The following is a 23601-nucleotide window of genomic DNA, read 5'->3' as shown; positions in this document are numbered from 1 at the left end:
CATCAGCTTTCTTCACCACATTTGCTTATGCACCCATTTGCCTTCAGCGATTGTGTCGGGAAGGTGAGCATCATGGAATGCCAGTTTAATAGAACAAAGTGTTCTTGCATTAAGGGAGTACTTAAGTAGACGCCCAATGTCCATCTGCTACCTTAATACTAAACCTATAAATATATGAACATAGATTTATTTCCTCCTCGTTATATATAAATATATTTGCATATGCATGTGCCTGTATTTAGACCTCTATAAATGTCCTTTGCCTCCTAGTTCTTTCCTCTATTTCCTTTTACTTTCCTCTTGTCCCACTATCAGCCTTCATCTACTCAAGTTCTTAAAAAGTCTAGATCTACTGGACTGGTTGAGACTAGAGAATCGCCTTGCAGTACTCTTTAAACCTTAAACTGAAACTATCCCCAAAGGTCACTTTTCAGCTGAAATCGATTGGCTCGTACAATAAAGGATCCTGTCAGTGAGCACTGCATACCTCTAATGAGTGATCCCAGTGAGGCCAAACTGTCAACAACTACCCTCCAGTGAAGATGGAGGGCAGAGGGGCAAGGAAACTAGATCCCTGGAAGTGGACTAGCCAGAGCAATGAGAATCCTGACACATTGTGAAAAATGCAGCCTATGTCACTGACCAATCGGTGTATCCATTGTTAAGCGGGGACCTAATGTGCTGCGTCCACTTTCACCCAAAGCTTAACATTTATTTTGAGTGTCCTGTGAAAGGAAGAAGGGAGACGTGGCATGAGGACCACTTGGACTTTGAAGTAGCTGTATAGAATTAACAATGGATGCACATTTGAATGGGCATAAATGAACAGATAGCATTGATTTCTACAAGTGAATTTAAAAATGGAATAAGAAGAGAATTTCATAGGTGATCTCAAACTAAACACATTACAACAGAGACAGACACATAAATGTGTTGCCATAGATCATCAAAGCCGATGAAAAAGAAAATGGTTTCTCTTCAATTATAGGCTGCGAGGCAGTTTTTATTCTGAAAATCTCCCTTGTGTTCACATAGTTTCAAACTCACCCAGCTCTCTGGGGCAGGTTTACAAGCAATAGCTCTTGTAGGCTTTCATTTCACCGCACTGGAAAATATTTGTGACTGATGTTTGAAAAGCTGTCCCCTAAGGCCAGAGACTGACACTGATTAAATGTTGTCTCCGTTGTTCAAGGCCAGGGCCAGTCAAGCCAGAAGTCCTGTCTATTCCGTGGCCCGGAAAGCGATCAAGCCGCCGAGTCCAGAGACACAACAGCTTCTCTCCCAACAGCCCTCAGTTTAATGTCGGCACTTCGGGTAATGCAGGTGTCCTTGTTTTTCTTCTTCAATGTCAATGTCTACTCCATTTGTATGATTCCCTTGACTTATTGAAATCCAGCAGCAGCAGCAAAACAAAGCACAGCATGGAGAGCACTAAGAGTCATGGAATGCAGTCAATTGTGCTGAGACTGGTGCGGTACAGAGGCTCGGGTATTAATCTAAACACGAGTCCTTTCAGAACGCTTGCCCTTGTGCAGGATGAAAAGGAAGTACCTGAAAGGCAGCCCTTCTTCGGTGGTGAAGAACACAAGGAGAAAAGTAAGCAGGGATTGACTTGTGCTTACCTGCATACTCACTTTCACTATAACGTGAAATTGTTCTCTACAGAGTGGGAACTAAGCACAAGTAAGCCTGTGTTTACCTTTCGTATGGGGTGCTTCCTCGCTGTCAGAGACTGTGCATTTGAAAGGAGGCTTTAGGTCTAGAGGAGGAGGGTGGGCAGTTGCTTGGGGGAGAGACAGAAGCCAGCAATACCTAGAAGTAGAATCTTTGATGTGGTGGGAACCTGTGAAAATTTGCCACTGAAATGCCTGACTAAAGATTAGTAAATACAATCTTTAAATCTGAGAATATGGAAGTCCTAACTCTGCACTGTATTTACACAGACAGAACTTGAAAGATCTCAGAGTGTTTTCTTGAACATGGTCTTATGTTATCGCAACATGTTAACATACATGTTAGTGTCCCACTGAAGGTCAGAGCAGAGATTTGGCCTCACTACCAGGTCATTTTTATTGCGAGACACATAATCTCAGATCTCACAGGCTTACAAAAGCAAGTAGTTTGTCATTCTCGCGGTCTGTGCTGGATGGCGATGGGGTGAGCTCTGCTGGGCTTGACTTCAGGAGGCAGTTGAATGGGCTCAGATTTGCTCCCATGGCGGGATCCCTCCTCCTGGTGGAAGCACAAGCCAAGTCACACAAGTACATCTAAAACCGTGGTGTACAAAGCATCTCCTCTGCTGACTTTTCAAAGGTCGCATGAGTCGCATGACCACCCCCAGTAAGAACTGGAAAATGTACTCTAACCTTTGTAGTAGGAGCTACCTACAGAGTCACGGAGAAAAGGGTGCACACGTTTGTCCTATAACAGGAACAAATTTGAGAATTGAGACCAATAATACACTCTGTCACATGTCGCTTGAAGATGACAACATGAGGGCCCTGGAGCAAAATCTAGAGTGTTCTTTCCACTCGAACCATTACGAAGCGACATTCAATCCAACACTGCTTTCCAAAGACGGTAATGTGACAGCTACCTGAGTCTTTTAAGGAACACTTCAGCATGAAAACGTGTTCACTTATCTGTGAATTTAAAAACTACATATACATTTGTTTATGCAGGTGGTCCTCGACTCACAACAGGGTTGCATTCCGATTTTTCAGTTTTCACTATCATTAACTCTGGTTATCAGTATCTTTTGAAATCCCATCTTTATTTGGCATTGGGGGTAAAGAACGTTACATGTAATATCACCAAATGACACACTGCAATCTCGCATGTAGTTCATCTTCCTAACAATAAGATGTTTTTAAAAAGCCAACAAACACAGTCCTTGGGTGTGGGTTGTGAGAACTCAAAACAACCTAAGTCTGGAACTACCAGGCCTTGGAAGATATTTTCCTCAAACCACCCTGTCTGTTTTTCAATCACTCTTTGGGGCTGTGTACATCATAATTCATCTGGTTGTGCTTGCCCCAAAGAGCAGATGGAGAATTGAATTCTGATGTAAAGCACCACTCCTTGCTATTTAAGTTTTGCCTTTGTTGTACTGGCAGGTGAAGCAAGACTTTGTAGTCTTGAATTCAATTACATTCCTTTATCCAGAAATAATGACTCATATTATTTCAGCAAGTACCCATGAAAGCATTTTGGTCAGCAGCAGTGAGGATACTCAAAGATGCCAGGATGTTGCTGGAGTGCTTAGCCCCAGCTCTTCTGTATGTGCCTTTGCATCATAATATTAATGACAGTGACAGTCATAGCAGCAGAATTTATATAGTGTTTAATAGGCTGCCAGGCACAACTGAAGAGCCCTGGTGGTGTAGTGGTTGCTAACCATTTGGCTGCTAACCCCAGATCAGCAGTTCGAAACCCCACCCTCAGGAGAGTCTGACCCTCCCCTCTAGTATCGCTATGAGGAGAAATTGACTCGGTGGTAGTGAGTTTGTTTCTGTGGGCACAACATTTCTATAGGTAAGATTATGATTTTACTCATGGTGACATTCTCATTTAATTTATATATTTGTTTGATAAATAGATGGGGGGTGTTTTAAAATGTTCATAATCAAACTAGAAATGAGATCATCTCAGGGAGTGACGTAGCAACGAAGAAAAACACAACTTTCCTCTAGTTCCTAAATGCTTCCTCCCCCCCCACTATCATGATCCGAATTCTACCTTGCAAGTCGGGCTAGACCAGAGGATGTACACTGGTACAGATAGGAACTGGAAACACAGGGAATCCAGGGTGGATGATCCCTTCAGGACCAGTGGTGTGAGTGGCAATACTGGGAGGGAGAGGGAAGGTGGGTTGGAAAGGGGGAACTGATTACAAGGATCTACATGTGACCTCCTCCCTGGGGGACGGACAACAGAAAAGTGGGTGAAGGGAGACGTCAGACAGGACAAGATATGAAAAAATAATAACTTATAAATTATCAAAGGTTCATGAGGGAGTGGGGAGTGGGGAGGGAGGGGAAAAATGAGGACCTGATGCCAGGGGCTTAAGTGGAGAGGAAATGTTTTGAGAATGATGAGGGTATTGTATGTACATATGTGCTTTACACAATTGATGTATGTAGGGATTTTGATAAGAGTTGTATGAGCCCCTAATAAAATGATTTTTTTTTAAAGAAATGAGATCAGCAAGTTTTCCATGAACTTTTTGAAGCCCTTTTGTTCAGTGTTATATGCCAGCCAGTTGATTCCAACTGCTAGTACTCATGTCTAAGCGAGAAGAACTGCTCCCTCGGGTTTGCTCAGCTGTAATCGTTCCCGAAACAGAGCTCTTGTCTTTTCTCCCACGGAGCAGCTGCGTGGAGGTCAAACCACCAACTTTTCACTTAGCAACTGAGAACTTAATCCTTGCATCATGGGGGCTCCCTCTATGTAATATACTTTTCATCCTCACACTGATGCTCCGGAGCTGGAGCTGTTATGATTCCCTTTACAAATAAGAACACAGGTCAGAGAAGTCTAGTACTTTGACCAGGACCAGCAGGCCCTAGTCTAGAGCCACCAGCTTTCGTAACAGCCAGCCATAACCATGACGTCTCTGTGAACTCAGGCGAATCCTTAAGAAGTGAGACACCAGCTCTCTTCCCCCGGGCCTCTTTTTGACTGTACCACTTTATACTTGACTCTGAGCAGAGCTGCAATCTCACAGGCTCCTGCCACTGCACAGGAAGTAAATGTTGCATTATTGATTGAAGCGCTCCTTTTTCAAACGAAAAATCAACCACCTCAAGGGTTGTGAAAATGGCTCAGCAGGATGGGTTCTTCTGAATATCAAAGGCTAGGACTGACAGCAGCATATAACACGGGCTGGTGAAAATGAACCTGCTGGGATATATGGGTCTATGGAAACCAATACTCAGAAATGTATTCGTGTGAAGGCATTTTTATTTAAATATGTTGACTAGACAGTGACACTGTTTTTCCTTGGGGGGTAGAAGGAAATGTTCCCCTCTGAGATAACCGAGCGTGTCTGCTGTACCGTGAGGTAACACATTCCCCCATGATTTCTCTCCCACAAGGTATCTTAGAAGAAGACAGCCCGTGGATGACCCAGATAAATAGACTGCAGAAATTAATTGATAGACTGGAAAAGAAGGTGCGTGCTTCCTTTTCATAGCAATTTTTTAAAGAGTTTCTGGCCCTCTATTTCTCTTTGTCCCAATATCCATGGCTGTTCGTGGACATAGTGCCGGCTCAGCAGGGATTGATAACGAAAGCTTTGAAAAGATGGGACATGGAAATTCCCAGGACCACTGGATTGGGATAGTGGACAAAGAACAGGGGAAACCAGAAAGGAGTCTAATGCTTTGAGCTTGGAGGGGAGACTGACCCTCCTGACAGAAAAGGGAGAGACAAGTGAGAGATCATTTTTGAAGAGAGGTGAGAAAATGAACTGGTGTTTTAGATGTCTCAGTCAGTTTCAAAGTGAAATAGGACCAGAAATATCCAATCAGATGTTACTAGGAGAGATGCCGGACCAACCAATTAAGGTCTTGCTCCACAAAGGGGAAACCTTAAACCCTGAGCATGGGTAAGGTGTCTGAGAAGGAGCGTCTCTAGAGACAAGAGCCAAGTTCACAGGAGGCAACCCGTGGTGAGCTCCAGGTCCCCTCCAGTCTCCATTCCCAAAAGTTATGTCGGCCACAATCTGAGAGCTCAGCTCGCTGGAAATCATCTGTCCTCCTTTCTTAGTTTATTCACTGGCCTGTAAGCTGACACCAGTAAACGTGTGACAACGGGAATTACATTTTCAGTCTTGGAAGACCTTGAAATCCAAATCTATTTGAAAGCTGGCCTTTGTTAAAACCCAGAAATTCCATCATTAAATAAATATGGATTCAACTGCTTTCAAACGTGGTTTTGATGCTCTTTGCAGACATATCTTTATTTGGTGCCTTAAATGTATGTCGTTATTTTTAAAAGAATGGGTCAAAGCTTTTTTCCAACTTAACATCAAGTAACACATCATGGTGTCTCTTTTCTTTCCTCGACTCCCTTCCTATGAAGGGGCTTCCTTTGAGGACAACTTCTCAGAGATTTGCTGAAAGTACATTGTGATGGTTTTCAGCGCAGGCTCCAGCTGTGTGGGGCTCAGCATGGTTGGGCTAAATGAATAGGAAAGAGTGCAAGTACCATTTTCTTTGACAACTTATTCGGTACTGGGCTGAATTGGTGTTCCAGAGGAAAAACTACCCAATTACCAGACAGTGCATGCACCTCACTGCTGACTACCTGGTCTCCTACAGTGCTTAGCCTTGGAGTTGTTCTCTCCACTCAGTATTTATGGCTGTCCTGAAAACCAAAGCCCTGTACCACCCCTGAGGGGGTGACCTTTGCAATTTCTACAACTTTCTTTAGGCATTTCTTCTTTTCCTCTTTAGCTGGGGTTCTAGATCAAACTTTCCTTGAACTCCGCAGAAAAGACTTTAATGCTTAAAACAAAACTAATACCAACAGTATCAAAAACCTCTTCTTTTTTCACGCCACCCACGGTGTGTCATCAGGTTCCTCCAAAGGATGCATTTAAGGATGTCGCGTGTACACCGTTTATTTTATTTTTGTTTCACCTTCGATCAGAAGCAATAGGCCTAAAAGTGTACCTGCGTTGGTGTCAAAGAAGGGGCAGTCAAGCATATTCTGTTGTTGCAGTTTGATCTCTAGAGTGCTTTTTAACGCAGTTCATCTCTATATCATATACCTCCATAGAAAACGTATCGTTGACATGGAACATTCATTCACTCACCTATTTATTCTACTAGCGTTTCGTGAGCACCTACTGCATTCCAGGTACTAGTCTGGCAGGTGGTATTCACAATGAGAATACAGTAGTTGGTTTCTGGGAAGACAGACAAAATAACGTTTTTAATCCATTAAGAGAAGGTGACTTCATAGTGAAAACTGTTGTGAAGAACAAGTAGAGTTACATCATAGAGACGGGGGTGTGGAGAGTAGGTCATTGCTCTGGAAAGATCTCTTTAGAATGGTTCTATAAGGCAGTGATCTTTGAGCTGATGTGTGCAAGACTGAAAGGCACCAGCAATAGGGAGCTTACAGCAGTGAGAACAGTAAATCGAGTCCAGAGTCGTTCAATAACTTGCCTCAAGGTCCACCCCAGGAGAGCAGCACAGTAGAGCTACGTCTAGCTGCTATTCGCAGCTAGAAGTTATTTCAGAATGTCTGGATTTCTCCAACTTTCAATTTATTTCTTACGTACTGGCAGGAAGTGTGGTGCACAATCCTCAGATAGCAGAAGCGCTAGGAGTCCTCGGAGATGGCACATTGCCTTCACTGGGGGCATTAGAATGCTCTGTTGCTCTTCGCCGAAGGCTTTAGGATCTATTTTTGAGTTTTTCCTATTTCGTGAATATAGCGAATGGTGCTTTCATGAACTCTCTGCTTCATTTTCTTTTTGCAGCCCATCATAGCCCTAGTACCTAGCGCGACCACAATCTCCCCAAACATGGAGAATTGCTGCAGTAGTCACGGTAAAAGAAAGCAGCCAATGGGTCTACTTGTTCTTTCTCACTTTCATGCCAACCTCCCTGTCTTCTCCGTCACAGGAGTACTGGTGGCTTGGTGGTTAGGGAGCCCGAACTCACCAGTCGCTCTGGAGAAGAGAGCTGAGCTTGTCTGCTCCCCTAAGTTACAGACAGCCTGAGAAACCTGCAGGGGCAGTTCTACCCTGTCCTAGAGGGTTGCTGAGTCAGAATCAACTCAACGGCAGTGAGTTTAGTTGGTTTTTGGATCCTTCCCCTCTCTGTTTTAATATGAGTCTCTTATCTCTCTGCTCTTCCTGCTTTTAATAGCACCGATGAAGTAAATGTAATGCAATAACAAAGAAAACATATATGAACTGGCTCATTGCAACTGATCAGTGGGCACAAAGAATCTTCCAGGATAAGGACAGTGCAGGGGCAAGAGGTGGGGAATCTGATGATTGTACCTTCTTTTGAATCATGAGGATTTTTTGGTTCAGAATTAGTCTTAAAAGAGGTAGCACTCAAATCCACAGTGTTGCTTTTGTTTTGCTCATTTCTGGACCCCCTTCCCATTTCTTCTAAACTAAGGATCTCAGACTGGAGCCACTGGAAGAAGAAGTTATTGAAGGAAACACGAAATCTGTAAGTACTTTTTCACGATGAAAATTTTCAAAAGACACTTTCAATGCCTGGTTTCAGTTCTTCACACTAATTACTATTGAAATTCAAAATAGAAAAAAATGAGCAAGACATAGACAGGATTCATGTGTGCATGGCTAGGTAGTGTTTTTCGTCCGTTTGGAAAGTTGACGGACATCCACAACGAGACCTGGCATCAATCAACATTTCACGTTGTTTGAAATGAGTAAACCACACCACTGTACACGAGAGTTTTTCCCCACAGCGCTGTCCTTGTACGCTGTGATCAACATCACACAGTTTCTGCCGCATTTTTACCAAGCAGGAAACAAGATGTCACAGCCACACACTGTTCTCTTAAATCTGCCATCACAAAACACGAGATTCAAGTGAAACTGCTTTTATGAAAAAAGTCACTGTGACAAGAGAGACCCTTCCCAGGCGATGCCACTGGGTGCACTAACTCAGAGCAAGTTGCTCATCTGCTCCGTGCAGCACAATTCCAGTTTTTAAGGGCTACCCCCTTAAAAGACTCAGAAAAAAGTCTTTAAAGACTTTGTGCTTTAAAGACTCAGAAAAAAGTCTCCAAATTTTTCTCAAACTATAGCATCTAACCTGAGGTATAACTTTCTGTGAATGTAGCAGTTGTGCAAGGAGTTTTTTGTTTTAAACAATGTGAAAATTTGAAAGTTAAAAATGCTGAAGGGAGAAAAAATAGTACGGGGGGGGGAAAGAGAAAAGTTGCCGCGTGCATAAATGAATAAATTTTACAATCATTACATGATGACTGGCAGAGAAGGGCAACGTTCAAAACATAATATAGACACATTTGTAGCCCCTTTCAGCCGAGGGTTACATCAGAGATAAGACCATGCCCTATTCATTATTGTGGTCCTAGCATGTAGCCCAGAGCAAAGCACATGGTACATGCCCAAGTCCCCCTGCCCCACCCCACCCCACCTCCGCTTTTTTTTTTTTTCAAGGAATAAATTGATGCCTGGAGAAGAGAGAACATTTATATTCCTGGGGGAAGAAGTTCACCCAGAGTGGTGCTGCTGTCGAGATTGAAAGGCAGATGGACAGAGTGGTCCTAATAGGAGCATTAAGATGCAGCAGAATGAACTTAGTGGTGAGGGAAACAAGACTACTGGAAAAATACTACATGCTTTATTATCTTACCTTCTTTTGAAGAAAAAAAATATATATACATATATACACACACACACATATATAGTGTTTTCTGTTTAGGGAAATTGAATGTTTGCAATTATGTTGAGTGTGAATTTACATGAAAAAAAAACTTAATCATTGACAGAAACTCACTTTTTGAAATATACCTTAAATGAATCACATATTTGTTTTATAGGTTGTGGGATATTAGTCACATTGACATGAAGCAAAATTAGGAAGTACCTTTCGTTTCTGTGTTGAGTATTTATTCCATAGACACTGACTACATGAGAGGGAGACCTACCCTTTGTGTCAGGACCCTGCCCACCCATCCAACCTCTTAGCACAAAGGAGTCTTAAGAGAAGAAATGTTGAGGGATGCTTCAAAAAGCTTAGTCAGGGCTGTTCGGATTAGAATTTTGTATAAATGAATAGCTTCTCTTGAAGAAAGCCATATTTTCTCTACATGTTCAGTGCTTTTATTTCTTTTTAAAAATGGGGCTATGATCTGTGTTAAATCCTCAGAATCCCAGAGCATTAGAGTGATGGATTTGGGTGGGAAGGTGCGGGGGGGCGGGGTGGCAGTTGTGCAGCACATGTCCTGCCGTCTTGTACCGTGTCATCTCCTAAATGTGTACGAATGGGAAGATTGCACAATGACCCTAACTTCTCTAATACTGTGAAAGCCTGTTGTCTGTCCTTAAATAATTTCCTAGTGTGAGATGATTATCCTCCCCTAGCTATGAGTGAGAAAAACCATCCAAGGATTACTTATGAAAGCTGACAGCGGTTTCCATGTTCTGGTTCCTGAGAAGGAAGAGTGACCAATGTCCATGTGAATAGATCAACACATGCAAATTACTGATTCAGTGACATGTTGAAGTGCTTTGCTAGGAGCGGGTAAGCTGCTGAAGTGCTCAGTGTCATTTTAAAGCACAAAAAATAAAATTATAGTCCTTAAGTGTCTCCAACTATGAGTGAAAGTAAAATAACAATGTTTCCTTGGAATCAGCATATAGTAGCAATTTGGACTCTTGTGTTGGTAGATATACTAATAAAAATTTTAATACAATTGAAAGTTATATTTTTTCCCACTAGTAGCAATACATACATGCCTGTAAAATTTAATGTCTCAGGGTTGAGTTCTCTGGAGAAATTTACACACACACACATACACACACACACACACATCGAGGTTTCTTTGAAGGCAGTAGCTCACACAGGTGTGGGAGCCCTGGCAGTACAGTGGTTACACATTGGACTGTGAACCACCAGGTTCAAAACCAGCAGCAGCTCCTCGGGAGAAAGACTGGGCGTTGTACCCCATGAACAGTTCCAGCCTCGGCAACCCACAGGAGGCGGCTATGAGTCAGTGTCAACTCAAGGACAGTGCTTTTGGTTTGGGTTTGGTTCACCCAGTTGTACAGGTGGATGCATTCCAGGTCTGTGGGTCAAATGTCAGACTAAAGTTAATCTCTTGATTAACATAACTGCTGGGGCTGCTAAACCCAAGATGGGCAGGTCAGACATCAGGCTTCTGGCTACCGAGGCAGATGGATCCAAGGTCGGCTCTTCAGCAGGTCAGATGGCAGGCTGCTGTTGATCGACGAGCAGTGCAGAAGGCAATACAGCTGGAGGCCAGCTGGAGGATCCAGATCCTGCAAAAATCAAGCAAGTTCTTCCAGGGCATCACCCACTTATACTGAAAGTGAGCCATACCTCTGAGGAACACCCATCACGAGATATTCCTGTGTCTTCACATGAGACCCAGTCAACCCTGGGCACCCTAGCCCACCCAAGTTGACGCAAAACCCTCCTATCACAGCCCCAACATTCAGAATGACCAGAACATTGTTCTGTTGCTATTTCATAGTTGACACCCATGTAAGCTAGCTCCTGAAAAACGTCCCACCGAAATTTACTACTTTAAAATTCCGGGATCCTGATGAGTTAGCACAAACCACTTCCCTGACATGGGCGGAGTAGCAGGTGGTCAGTGGTTTACCTGGGAGACCAAAACCAGTTTCAGAATTCATTGATGGGAGAACTGTTTTCCCTTTCTCAGTTCCATTAGTGGATGCTCAGTACATCTGAAAGCAGAGAATACATGTTTCTTTTCTTTTGTTTGTTAAAAGCTGTTATTTCCTGAGCATGGAGTGTGGACTAAGCACACACAGTCAAGCTCATTTGATCCTCACAGTAGCCCCCGAGCTGGTGCAATCACCAGCTCCCTCTGGCAGATGAAGACATTAAAGCACAGAAGCTGGAAGCTTGATGCCAGACTCACACTCCTCACCGTGCTGCGGTATTTCCAACCCAAGTGTTGGCTGGCTTCAGTGGACACTAAAGTATGAGCTTTTCCTTGCCGGTGAGCTTGACTGTGGGCGAAAAGATTATTCCCTTCATCTGGTTTCTTATCATCGGAACAGAGCAGGTTGCCTGGGAGGCTTATTTAAGCACAGCAAAAGTCCTGAACCTGTCAGCTGCCATCTCTAGATTTTTCTGGGCCATGGCACCCTTACATAATGAGGAGTCTCAAATGTGGTTTCTTTTTTAAATATACTTTCCCCTAGACTCGAGTAAAAGAAGTAATTTTAATTGAATACCTGTCATGAAGCAAGACCTTTACATACATTTTTCCATTTATCCCCTCTAACTCTACTATATAAATCCCACGACTCCCTCTAACTCTACCATATAAATCCCACTACTCCAATTTTATGTATCTATAGCCTTGAAATGACACCAATTAAGGTACCTGTTTAAGACCATAAATCTAGTAAAAAAGGAAAGAAAAGACAGGACAGGATGAAGGAGTTAAAATAAAGAACCTCTAGCAATTGTGTAGCACCTAAAATTTGCAGAGCTATCTCAAATCCTTCCCTGGAATAAGTAGCGTATACATAACTTTTACTAAACAACATTAACATATAGCCAGTGACTAAAATCAGACCCGTTTTCCATTTGTTTGTTTTATGATAACTCTTGATCACCTACTGTGGGCCACAACCTGAAAGAGGAGATGGAGATAAAATGGCGAGGATGACGGCTCGGAGAAAATACAGGCAATTAAACAAGGGTCTAGAAGGGTCATGTGATGAGGGTGAAAATACAGGTGAGGACATAGAACCTAATTTAGGGAACCCAGGAAGACTGCCAGGTGTGTTGGTGGTTTAGTGGTTATGTATTGGGCTCTGATCTGCATGGTCGGCAGTCTGAAACCACCAGCAGTTCCTTGGGAGAAAGACTGGGCAGTCTACCCCGGTGCACAGCTACAGGCTTGGAAATGCGCAGTGGGTCTCTGTGAGTCAGCACTGACTCCACGGCAGTGACTTTGTTTGGTTTTTTTGGAGGAAGACTTCCAGGAGGCTCAAGTCTTTCAACTGAAGCCAGAGAGAATAGGTAGGATTTTTTTCAAATACTATTTGTCTATATTTTAATATGTTGAATTGTTCTAACTCGGGTTACAATAATTATTACAACAGTGCTACAAAGAGGGGGCTACACAGGATTAAGAAATACTCCATATGAGCTGATACCAAGGGCTCAAGTAGAAAGAAAATGTTTTGTGCTCACTTCGGCAGCACATATACTAAAATTGGGATGATACAAAGAAGATTAGCATGGCCCCTGCACAAGGGAAGAAAATGTTTTGAGAATGATGATGGCAACAAATGTACAAATGTGCTTGACACAATGGATTGTGATGAGTTGTATGAGCCCCCAATAAAGTGATTTTTAAAAAAGAAAGAAAGAAAGAAACTGTTTCAAATGATTTATAACAAGGAATTATGAAGATTTAGCAGCCTGAGGCCTTCATCATTTCATCTTGCCTTAAATGGAAGATGAGCATAACAAGCCGAGATCAGCCCAGATGTCAAGTCCAGACATGGACATGTCAGTATTGGAGGGATGACTGGTTACCTGCCAGCTGTCAAGTACTAAATATGAAATATAAAGATCAGTCTGATTTTTTAAAGGCATTGGTCCAACAAGATTACACATATGAGGTGGTACCCCCCCAAAAATAGATGTGATATGAGGGAGATAGTGCATTTGGAGTTTGCTCCACCTGTCAGACTGTTAATCAAACTTCCTCTTTAGAGGTTCTGAAAAGATTGTGTGACAGTGTGTGACAAAAAGGCCTAATCTGTGGCAGATGAGGGACTGGGTTTGCAACAGTGCACCCGCTCACACCACCATCTCAGTGAGCCAGTTTGGGGCAAAAAACAGCATGCCTTGCCCCATGCACCTTATTCATCTGACCTCACTCAGCAACCTTTTTTTTTTTTTCTGCAAATGAAGAAGGACATGAAAGGACAGCAATTTGACAACATAGAAGAGGTGAAGGAAAAAATGTGGGAGGTACTGTTAGCCATCCAAACAGATGGGTCTGAAAAATGATTCCAAAAATGGAATCGCAGATTTGACTAATGTATTAGGTGTAATGGAGAGTACTCTGAAGGTGATAGGTTGTTTTGGGGGGAAAATTTAAATGTATAACTTTGGGGGGAAATTTCTGGGGTTTTGGGAGCACCCCCTCATATACCTGGTCTGCTATGTTGACCCACCTGAATCATTTTTACTTAGGACCATTGTAAGCCTCTGCCTCACTGGTTCTCACAAGACAACTGGGAAAAGATGAGTTTCCCAGATATGTTCTCCGTTCAGAAGGAGCTCTTGTTGTTTATTTGTGTATAAGTCAAGATCATTTTCAACAAGGTTTGAGCAGAGTTGCCGACTTTTCAAGAAATTCAGAACTTTTCTTTAGCACATTGTTTTGCATGTACTTAAAGTGCATATTAGAATCTGCATGTGTAATATATTCACTGCCTCTCTACTCTCACCAAACCTATAAATTACATTTTATAAGGCCAATAAATTCTTCCATACAATCTTAAGTGTTTGTGCAACGGAGAGGACCAGTTGCCAACTAGTCTATCAGGGACTAGCAAAACATAATGCTACTTGACAGTTGTTATACAGAAATTCAAGGAGAGCACCTCAGGAAGACTTATATCTCTGAAATGTGTTGAAACACAATTATCAATGTAGTAAATAGAGCCAAATAACACTCAGAAATATGTTGCATTTAAAATATATCTGTGGAATTAAAATAAGCCAACTGTACATAAGAAATGTGCCCAAGCAGATGGCACCCTAACCTAATCTAAGTGGGAAAATACTACTCGATAGACATGGATTGGTTCTCCATACTCACACAGCATTCTCAACCCAATACATTAAAATAGCATACTATAATTCCATTAAAACAAAATTTTCATAAAGTAATAAGGGCTACACTAGCCCTGCCACACCAGAGACACAGAAGCACAGCACTCTATAGCCTTCTACCGTGAGGAAACACTCAGGCTGGCTAGTCACATTCCAAGCTGTATGTAGAAATGCCTTCAAAATGATAGGGCGGCTTCCCCTCTCCTCAGTACATCAAACTCATAACTTGTTTTCATCTGGACAGCCTAGAAAACAGAAGAGTTTTCTTTGCATCTCAAAAACTCTGCCTTAAATATCCATGATTCTGGATGCTCCACCTGTCAGCGGAGCCAGCCACTCGAAGCTGACGATCTGGCGCTTGTGAACTGATAGCTTCGTGTAATGTCTGAGCAGAAGAGGGAAAGACACTCTTAGTCTGGATTGCCAAGTAAAATCTTGGAACCAAGAGTTTTTAATTTTTCCAAGTCATATTTACATTCATCCATGTGTGGATGAATCCGTTAGTTATCGTTGCATAACAAACCTAAAGTTCCATCATCTAAAACAATAGCCATGATTCTGCGGGTAGACAATTCTGATTGGGATCAATGGAGTGATTCTTCTGCTCTTGGCTGTCCTCCCTTACGGCATCTCTCGTTGGCCGCGTGCCAGCCTTGCCGATCTTGACTGGACGTTCCCTCATGTACGGGGACTCCACTGGGATGAATCTACTGACTTGGTTCTGCAAGAGGTGGGCTTTCATCGTCTAGCACAAAGGAGGAAAAACTACAGCCCACTGTTCAAATTTGTCTATAAAGGTCCTTTTTATATGCAGCCACAACCCATTTGTTGATATGTTGTCTACAGCAGCTTTCACACCAAAACCCAAACCAAGCAAAACAAGCTCATTGTCTTCAAGTGGATGCCAACTGACACTGACCCTGTAGGACAGGGCAGAGCTGCCTGATAAGTTTCCGACACTGTAACGGTCTACTCGAGTAGAAAGTCCCGTTTGATCTACTGGATCATATAAGAACAACCTTCAGATAAAAAGACTTACTGTGGAGTAATGATAAAAAGTTTCCATTGGGTCAGTTTTGATGCATGGCCCCATGTGTGTCAGCATAGAGTAGAATTGTGCTCCATAGGATTTTTTTTTTTAGTTTCTCACACAGAATGCTATTTATTTGTTAACTCATGTTACAAGAAAAACATACATTTTCCTCATTTTTGCTAAAATGTTCTTTGTTGAATAAATCTGTTGTCTCAATCAAGAGTCAAACTGACAGTATTACTTCTTCCTCATGAACAAAAAGTCCTGAATTACTAATCGAAAGAACAGCAATAACCAAATGCCATGATCAGGGGGGCTTATCTGCACAATAACTGAGCTAAACAAAGCTAACCCGTAAGCTGTTCTTACAAATTGATTGGGATTTGAATACTAATAGTTCTAAGACAAGATAACATTTGTATACCAAGGGGTACACACACACACACACACACACACACACACACACACACACACACACAGAAAAAAGCTCTGCTGGGCAAAGCTTTTGTAGTATGCATTTCACCCCCTAGGCAAGCATGGAGCAACTCGCTCGGAATCAGTGCACCCAGTGCCGTCAACTGGGAAGATTCTTTCCATTAACAGAGAATGTTTTCATAAAAGCAGTGTGTGTGTGTGTGTGTGTGTGTGTGTGTGATCGACAGGGAAGATCATCAGTTTTACATTCAACAGTTCATACGCATTTTGCTTCAACATATTTGACTGTAATTTCCTCAGTGCAGCATCACTCATCCCTCTTCCTCCCTGTTTCCTGTTTCCATCCCTCCCTCCTTCCTAACCCTCTGAAGGGTTATAAAGAGCCACGACCTCAGAAGTTCTGTTTAGGCTGCTACGATTCAGAATAGATTCAATGGCAAATTCAGTGGATTTGGTTCCCTACCACCCCCTACCCCCACGCATCAGAAAAGTTCTGTTGACGTAGTTGGTTACTTATTGAACTGCTAGCTGCAAGGCCATTGGTTTGAACCCAGTGGATCCTCAGAAGAAAGATGAGCCTGTCTATCTTCTCTAAGAAAGACTTCAAGTCTCTGAAATGGAATTGCACCAAAAAGGTGCAATTCTCTTTGCCCTATAGGGCCTTTTTGACCTCTTCCAATTGACTAAGTGGCAATAGGTTTGGATTTGGGTTCCATATATAGAATGCACACCAACTCCTTCACAAAAGAAACTATCGGAAATCTCCTCCAGGTGGTTAAAGTCTAGTGTATGCACAATTCTTTAATCAAGGTCAAGATAGAGTTTGTTGAGGTATGGCAAATTTATGAACAAAAAATTATCTGCCCCATCCCACTATGCACACACTCACACCCTAAGTGTGCAATGATAAAACTGGGTTGGGATGGCTGCCTTGAAAACTGTCATTCACAAATGGGTGCATAAGCAAATGCGGCGAAGAAAGCTGATGGTGCCCGGCTATCAAAAGATATAGTGTGTGGGGCCTTAAAGGCTTGAAGGTAAACAAGAGGCCATCTAGCTCAGAAGCAACAAAGCCCACATGGAAGAAACATACCAGTCTGTGTGATCACAAGGTGTTGAAGGGATCAGGTATCAGGTATCACCAAAACAAGCAATCATATCATTGTGAAGGAGGGGTGGGGGGAGTGCAGAGTGGAGACCCAAAACTCATTTGTAGGCCACTGGACATCCCCTTACAGAAGGATCTCGGGGAGGAGACGAGCTAGTCAGGGTGCAATGTAGCAACAATGAAACATACAACTTTCCTTTAGTTCCTAAATACTTCCTCCTTCCCCACTATCATGATCCCAATTCTAGCTTACAAATCTGGCTAGACCAGAAGATGTACACTGATACAGATAGGAACTGGAAACACAGGGAATCCAGGGTGGATGATCCCTTCAGGACCAATGATGTGAGTGGTGATACTTGGAGGGTTGGAAAGGGGGAACCGATTCCAAGGATCTACATGTGACCTCCTCCCTGGGGAACAGACAACAGAAAAGAGGGTGAAGGGAGATGTCAGACTGGGCAAGATATGACAAAATAATAATTTATAAATTATCAAGGGCTCATGAGGGGGGGGAAGCGGGGAGGGAGGGGAAAAATGAGGACCTAATGCCGGGGGCTTAAGTGGAGAGGAAATGTTTTGAGAATGATGAGGGCAATGAATGTACAAATGCAATTTACACAATTGATATATGTATGGATTGTGATAGAGTTGTATGAGCCCCTAATGAAACAATTAAATTTTTTAAAAAGAAGAAGAAAACTGTCATTCAGAGAAGGAACTAATGGGAAATATTCGGCTTTCACTGGTCCATTGCAATGATGAATTGATGCTGATAAATCATTTCTTCAAAACAGGAAATTCCTTGATTTCTGCTATCCACTGTTCCTTTGAAAGGTTCTTCTTGGTGCGTTACCCTGTAAACGACATCTGAAATGGCCTATTGGGGAATAATGCACTCCCAGGAGACTACAGTCTGCATTGCTTCCTGCTCAGTCGTTTGGATTGCTAAATAGTATATTAAGACTTAGACAATCAAAGGAGTTTAAGACCGGGCTCAAGATGTCTCTGGCAACACAATTCTCTATAATATTTAATAGAATTGTGATCAGTTTACATATAGTTCATTTCAAATGCCAGTAATCATGCCTCAAATTATGTCCTAGACATAGTTCTCAAAGTTTGATTTATTTCCTTACTAAAAACTATGAGCACACGAAGTCTGTTCTGATGCATTATTATAAACCCAGAATTTGTTGTTAGGTGCTTTCCAGTGGGCTCTTGCTCACAGTGACCATATGCAAAACAGAATGAAACACTGCGCAGTCCTGTGCCATCCTCACAATTATTCTTTTGCGTGAGCCCATGATTGCAGCCACTGTGTCTACCTTGTTGCCATCTAAAAAGAGGTTCTTCCTGCCTTTCACTGCCCTCTACTTTACCAAACATAATGTCCTTTTCCAGCGATTGGTCTCTACTGATAGCATGTCCAAAGTGCATGAGACGAAGTCTCACCATCCTTGCTTCTAAGGATGCTTTGATCGATTACTATATAGGCATAACCCTAGCTCCTAGTATTTAGCTGGTCCAAAACAGGAATGTTTGTTAAATATAAAATGCCTAAAGTAGTGCCTACAAAATAATTGGTATTCAACCAATAGTAGTTAAACACATGAAGTGAGAAATTCATTGGAATTATATCCAACAAACAAAAATTTTCATGTATATCTAGTTCTACCAGTACTGATCTCGGAAATAGCATCCAAGTTGTATTTCTCATATTCTAAATGGTACTCAATTTGTTTTTCTGAACATTTATGGTTCAGTCCCAATTCTTGAAGAGAATATGTCATATATTAAGATAGCAAATCCATGAAAAGCTTACAGGTAACTCTTTATGAAAGTCTTCAGACTACAACATCAAACTGTATGGGCAATAGGATTTGTTACAGGAAGCAGTTGGCATCCAACCTGATGTGATCCATTCAATGCAGGCTCTGGTTTTGAACATGACATATTGTAAATAATGGTTTCTGTAATTTGGGAAATTCATTGATGAACACACGCATTTGGGAAACCCCATGTGTGTGATGAGTCTTATGTACTTGTAGACAAAGTATTCAACGAAGTGTTTTGGAGATCACAAAATGTTCCAGAGTTGGACCTGGCACCCAGCAGAGTGGAGCTATCAGCTCCCCTTTAAAATGTGGTACATGGCTTCAAGGCCTGGATTGCCATACTGCCTGCCCATTATTATCACTTAGGGAGGTTTGCAAAAACAGCAGTGCCTAAGCCCTACTGCTGGAAATTCTAATATGAAAAAAAAATTTTTTTTTAAGATCTTGTAATTCTAAAACCTTCCTGATAATTCTGATAAAGAATCACACCTTCAAAGAGGAAACCTCACTGCAAACAAACAAACACCTTCCTTTAGCTATTGTTACTAGAGGCAAGACAAATACCCTGCCTATATTACTGCTCAATTCCATTTTATTACTTAGATTATCCATGGCCATAATCTTGTTATATTTTCCCGTGAAAATCATGTGCTTATATGGAAGGAGGACTGGGTGGTGGAGGCTCTGGCCAATGCCGGGCTCCATTGACCACCAGCACACTAACCCTGGCCCCTTCCTCAGCAGCACATCATGCTTGTGCAGCGTCAGATGTCGGTGATAGAAGAGGACTTGGAGGAATTCCAACTTGCTCTGAAACACTACGTGGAGAGTGCTTCCTCCCAAAGTGGATGTTTGCGGTAAGTGCCCCTGTGCACGCTTCTCTGATGGGATGGGGAAAGGGTGAAGGCATTTCTTCCCATCTTAGATGAGGGTGGGGTGCTGAAAGACTGGCATTTGAGATGCTAATGTTAAATTATTCTGATCAGTCTCTTCCTCTGTTCAATTGGATGTTTTCCCTTTGGCCCTTAGATGCTTGTCAATGTCATCACTAGGGACACTGAGGGACATAGAATGGAGAGAATGATTTGAATGAGAGGAAGGAGTTTCTGCTAGATTGGAATTCCCTCTGTGACATCCACAGACTGATTTAAAATCATCGCTGGTAGATGGGGCCCTGACACCGGTGCATCTCACACTGATTGCTCCCTTGGCTGGCTGCCCTGTGGCATCATTACCATCTCAACCATCGTGGACTTGCGCAGATCTCTGAAATCCAGATTTCTGAGCTTGAACGTGGGAGAAAAATCAGCAGCTCTTTCCTTTCCTCTTCCCATAGCCACTCAAACTCAGCTCGTTATTTCAGACAACAAAAACATACCATTCCTCATCTTATGTTCCTTCCCTCCAAGTCTGCTGATAAACAACGGTTAGGAAAAAATTTCCAGAAGTACATGTCCAAAAAGAACCTTAGTTAGAAACCCACTATAACTCTCTAACAGGTTTCTTACCAAGGGCTAAGAGCAAAAGCAGTGACAGGCTCAACACCTAGCCAAAAGGCTGTTTGGCTCTAACTCACCCAGAGTCCTTGGAAGACGGCTCTGGAGATCTGCTTCTGAAAGGTCACGGTTTGGAAAGCCAACAGGCACACACATGCGATCACCATGCCTCATGCACGACTCAATGGCAAGCTAATAACAACCACATTTTCCTATCAACCGCAGGAATCCAAATCAGATCCCAGGAATCCTTATCATGTTGGTGTTCATTCTCCATCACTGGAGCACTCTGCAGTCCCATCGGTTACTCCCCACCATTGTGCATTTATTACTGTGGCTGTTGTTAGGTACCATGGAGTCCGTTCCAGCTCATAGTGACTGTGTGTGAGTGGAACGAAGCACTGCCTGGCCCTGTGCCATCCTCCCCGATGTGCTGCGTGGGAGCCCACAGCTGCAGTCACGGTGTCAATCCATCTCATGGAGGGGCTTCCTCTTTTTGCTGCCTCTTTACCAAATGTACTAATCCGATAGAGGGGCAGCAAAAAGAGGAAGATGTGTTTGGATTGGGGTACTGAAGGAGCATATTGAAAGATCCGTGGACTGCTAAAAGGCAAACAACTATGTCCTGGAAGAATATGGCCAAAGTGCTCCTTCGAAGCAAGGCAGGCTGAACTTCGCTTCATGTACTTTGGGCATGTTGTTCGGCGAGACCAGTCCCTGGAACAGGGCATCACCTATGGTAAAGCAGAGGGTCAGCAAAGGAAGGGAAGGCCCTCAAGGCGATGGACTGACACCATGGCTGGAACCATGGTCTCAAGCACAAGCACAATTGAGAAGATGGTGAAGGATGAGGCAGTGTGTCTTTCTGTTGTGCTTAAGGTCGCTCCTGGTCAGCACCGACTGAATGGCACCTTCCGACAACAATACCTACTTTACCAAACATGCTCATTTCCCAGCATGATCTGTTTGTTCTTACCCGGGTCCATTAGACCTGGACATTCTTCCTCCCAGAAATGCATGCTCAGCTTCTGATCACTTCCACTCATGTCCTGCCCCAAGTCCAAAGTACAGCTTCCCACTTACCTGCTTCTGCAAAACTCCACAAGCAACTCTCCACCCAAACTGTGTGCTGGTTTAAGTTGCATTTTAGAATACTACCCAAATATTGTTTTATAGGGGTGCATGTGTGTGTGTGTTTATAAACACATACTTTACATCTCTAATTACTTTGGTATTCTTCCCAGTAATTAATTTCAGCTTATTTCTACTTCAGCAGAATACCTCCTCAGCTGAAAAATCTAGAATTAATCATGGGATTTTACTAATGAAGGAAAAGCCTTGGGATAAAGATTATACAGCGTCTGAAAACACAGGGTCACTATGTGTTGCAAGGTCAGCAGTCTGCAACCATCAGGTGCTCTGCATTAGAGTGATGGGGTTTTCTACTCCCAGAAGGAGTCGGTCTTGGAGGACCATGAGCTAGGCACTCAGAAGGCGGAAGAGGACATGGCACAATTGCTGTCAGGGTTAACCAACCCCTAACACATCATCACGGGTCCGGTAAACCCGTGTACAGTGATAATAAATGAAGATTATAGTAAAGTCATAGAGAGCATGAGAGATAGAAGAAAGATTGAAATAATGGAGTCAGACACATTTCACGATAGCATGCTCACCTCAGCCTCACTTGGTGGTCCACGTGGAGAGGGATATTTATTGCTAACCAAGGTTTTTATATTCTCTGGGGATGTGCAAGCTCCCTAATTACAGGTGAGGACATACATCACAGGAAAGGGTTGTGCTATAGGTAATACAGTAATGGGAGGGGGACAACCTAGGGGTATCCATGTAATAGGAAGAGGAGGGATTGGGGGTATACATGTGACAAGATGGTCGGATCCTAGATTCAGGATGGCAGCCTAACCGTGGATGTCACTGTGCCAGTTTGACCTATTCTCTGGATCTCCATAGAAACCATTATCAGTAGGATGTAAACCCATCCACAGGGACCAGACTAATGGCCACAAGCCTTTAGGGAGAAGTAGCCTATTGTCCTTAACAGCAGGGAGTGGATCCTAAATGTGGTGGGACCAGACAGTATTCTGGCAACTGACCGCCTTCAGGGAGGTAACTTGACAATCATTTACCATTAGCTGCAAGCAGTGTCCTAAGTCTAACATATATTTCAGGGGGAGACGCCTTGGGAGAAATCTTTCTGTTTCCCACAAATTGCTACATCACAGTCATGCTCATCCCCGCTCCTGCATGCAGAAGAAAGAAGATGACCCCACTGATGTGTGGGCTCCATGAGAGCAGGAAGAGGCTATTGATCACTCAGTTCCCTTCGTGGAGTTCACCCGGCAAAATAGCCTCACCTGCCTCCTGTGCCAAGGGACTGGCTACATCCCAACAGAACAAGTCAAGAAGCTGGTGACTTAATTCCACACAGGAATCAGAGATCGTGTGCTCTGAGAACTCAACAGCATGGCCTGTCGATCTTGCTCTGTCTGCTGGCCTCAGGGTTGCCCGTTTTCTTCCTGTTTCCCCTTTCAGTCCTTGTGGGTGAGGATGGCATCAAAGTGGTGACAGTCTTAATAAAAAGGACTCCCTTGTCATGCTCGCCATCACAGCCACTTTGAAAATCAGCAACTCCAACTTCTACTCCGTGGCTGTAACCAGCCTGCCCAGCCAAGTTCAGTCCATGACCACAATGGTTAGTACCTACAAGACAACTGATGTCATCCTCATTCCGCCTTGCACCGAGCCACTGGTGAATTTTACTGTGACGTCTGGGATGTGTCCTTATGTATACATCTGCACACACTGGACATCCAGGCACCCAACATCGTGGTCTTTATGCAAACCTCTGTGCAGATCTCGTGCATTGGCCATGTGGCCCAGAGCTCCTGGGGGACACATCACTCCGGTGACTGTGGAGCAAATGCCACAGCCCTGTAGAAGCTGCTCTTGGCTCTTAGCTGGCAGCACCTTTCAGGAGAGCACAGTGTGGGGTCCTAGGTTCCCTGGGTCCTTACCCACTCTAAATAGTGTGAGCAGAGCAGAAGCTTGTTCTAACACACACACACACACA

At 43.1% G+C, this 23601-nt stretch overlaps 1 protein-coding gene, 1 non-coding gene and 1 pseudogene across 2 annotated transcripts in view; all 3 read left to right on the top strand.

The window, feature by feature from the left end:
• The window catches only part of NECAB1 (N-terminal EF-hand calcium binding protein 1), a 196164-nt gene that overhangs the window by 153906 nt on the left and 18657 nt on the right, over nt 1-23601 (top strand). Inside the window, exons 7-10 of the mRNA XM_045286921.1 lie at nt 1193-1314; nt 5097-5173; nt 8145-8198; nt 19756-19871. Coding sequence (XP_045142856.1) covers nt 1193-1314; nt 5097-5173; nt 8145-8198; nt 19756-19871 — 369 coding nt within the window. The remainder of the gene's footprint in view (nt 1-1192; nt 1315-5096; nt 5174-8144; nt 8199-19755; nt 19872-23601) is intronic.
• On the top strand, nt 12934-13043 carry LOC115868749. The gene has a single exon (XR_004045750.1). It is a non-coding gene; the product is annotated as a U6 spliceosomal RNA (small nuclear RNA).
• Nucleotides 20676-23468, top strand: LOC105979246 (annotated as a pseudogene).

This window comes from Echinops telfairi, unplaced genomic scaffold, assembly GCF_000313985.2.
Source record: "Echinops telfairi isolate 266 unplaced genomic scaffold, ASM31398v2 ScPeMD7_1;HRSCAF=3_0, whole genome shotgun sequence".
In the NCBI taxonomy this organism is placed as follows: domain Eukaryota; kingdom Metazoa; phylum Chordata; class Mammalia; order Afrosoricida; family Tenrecidae; genus Echinops; species Echinops telfairi.
This window is presented reverse-complemented; position numbering and strand designations above follow the sequence as displayed.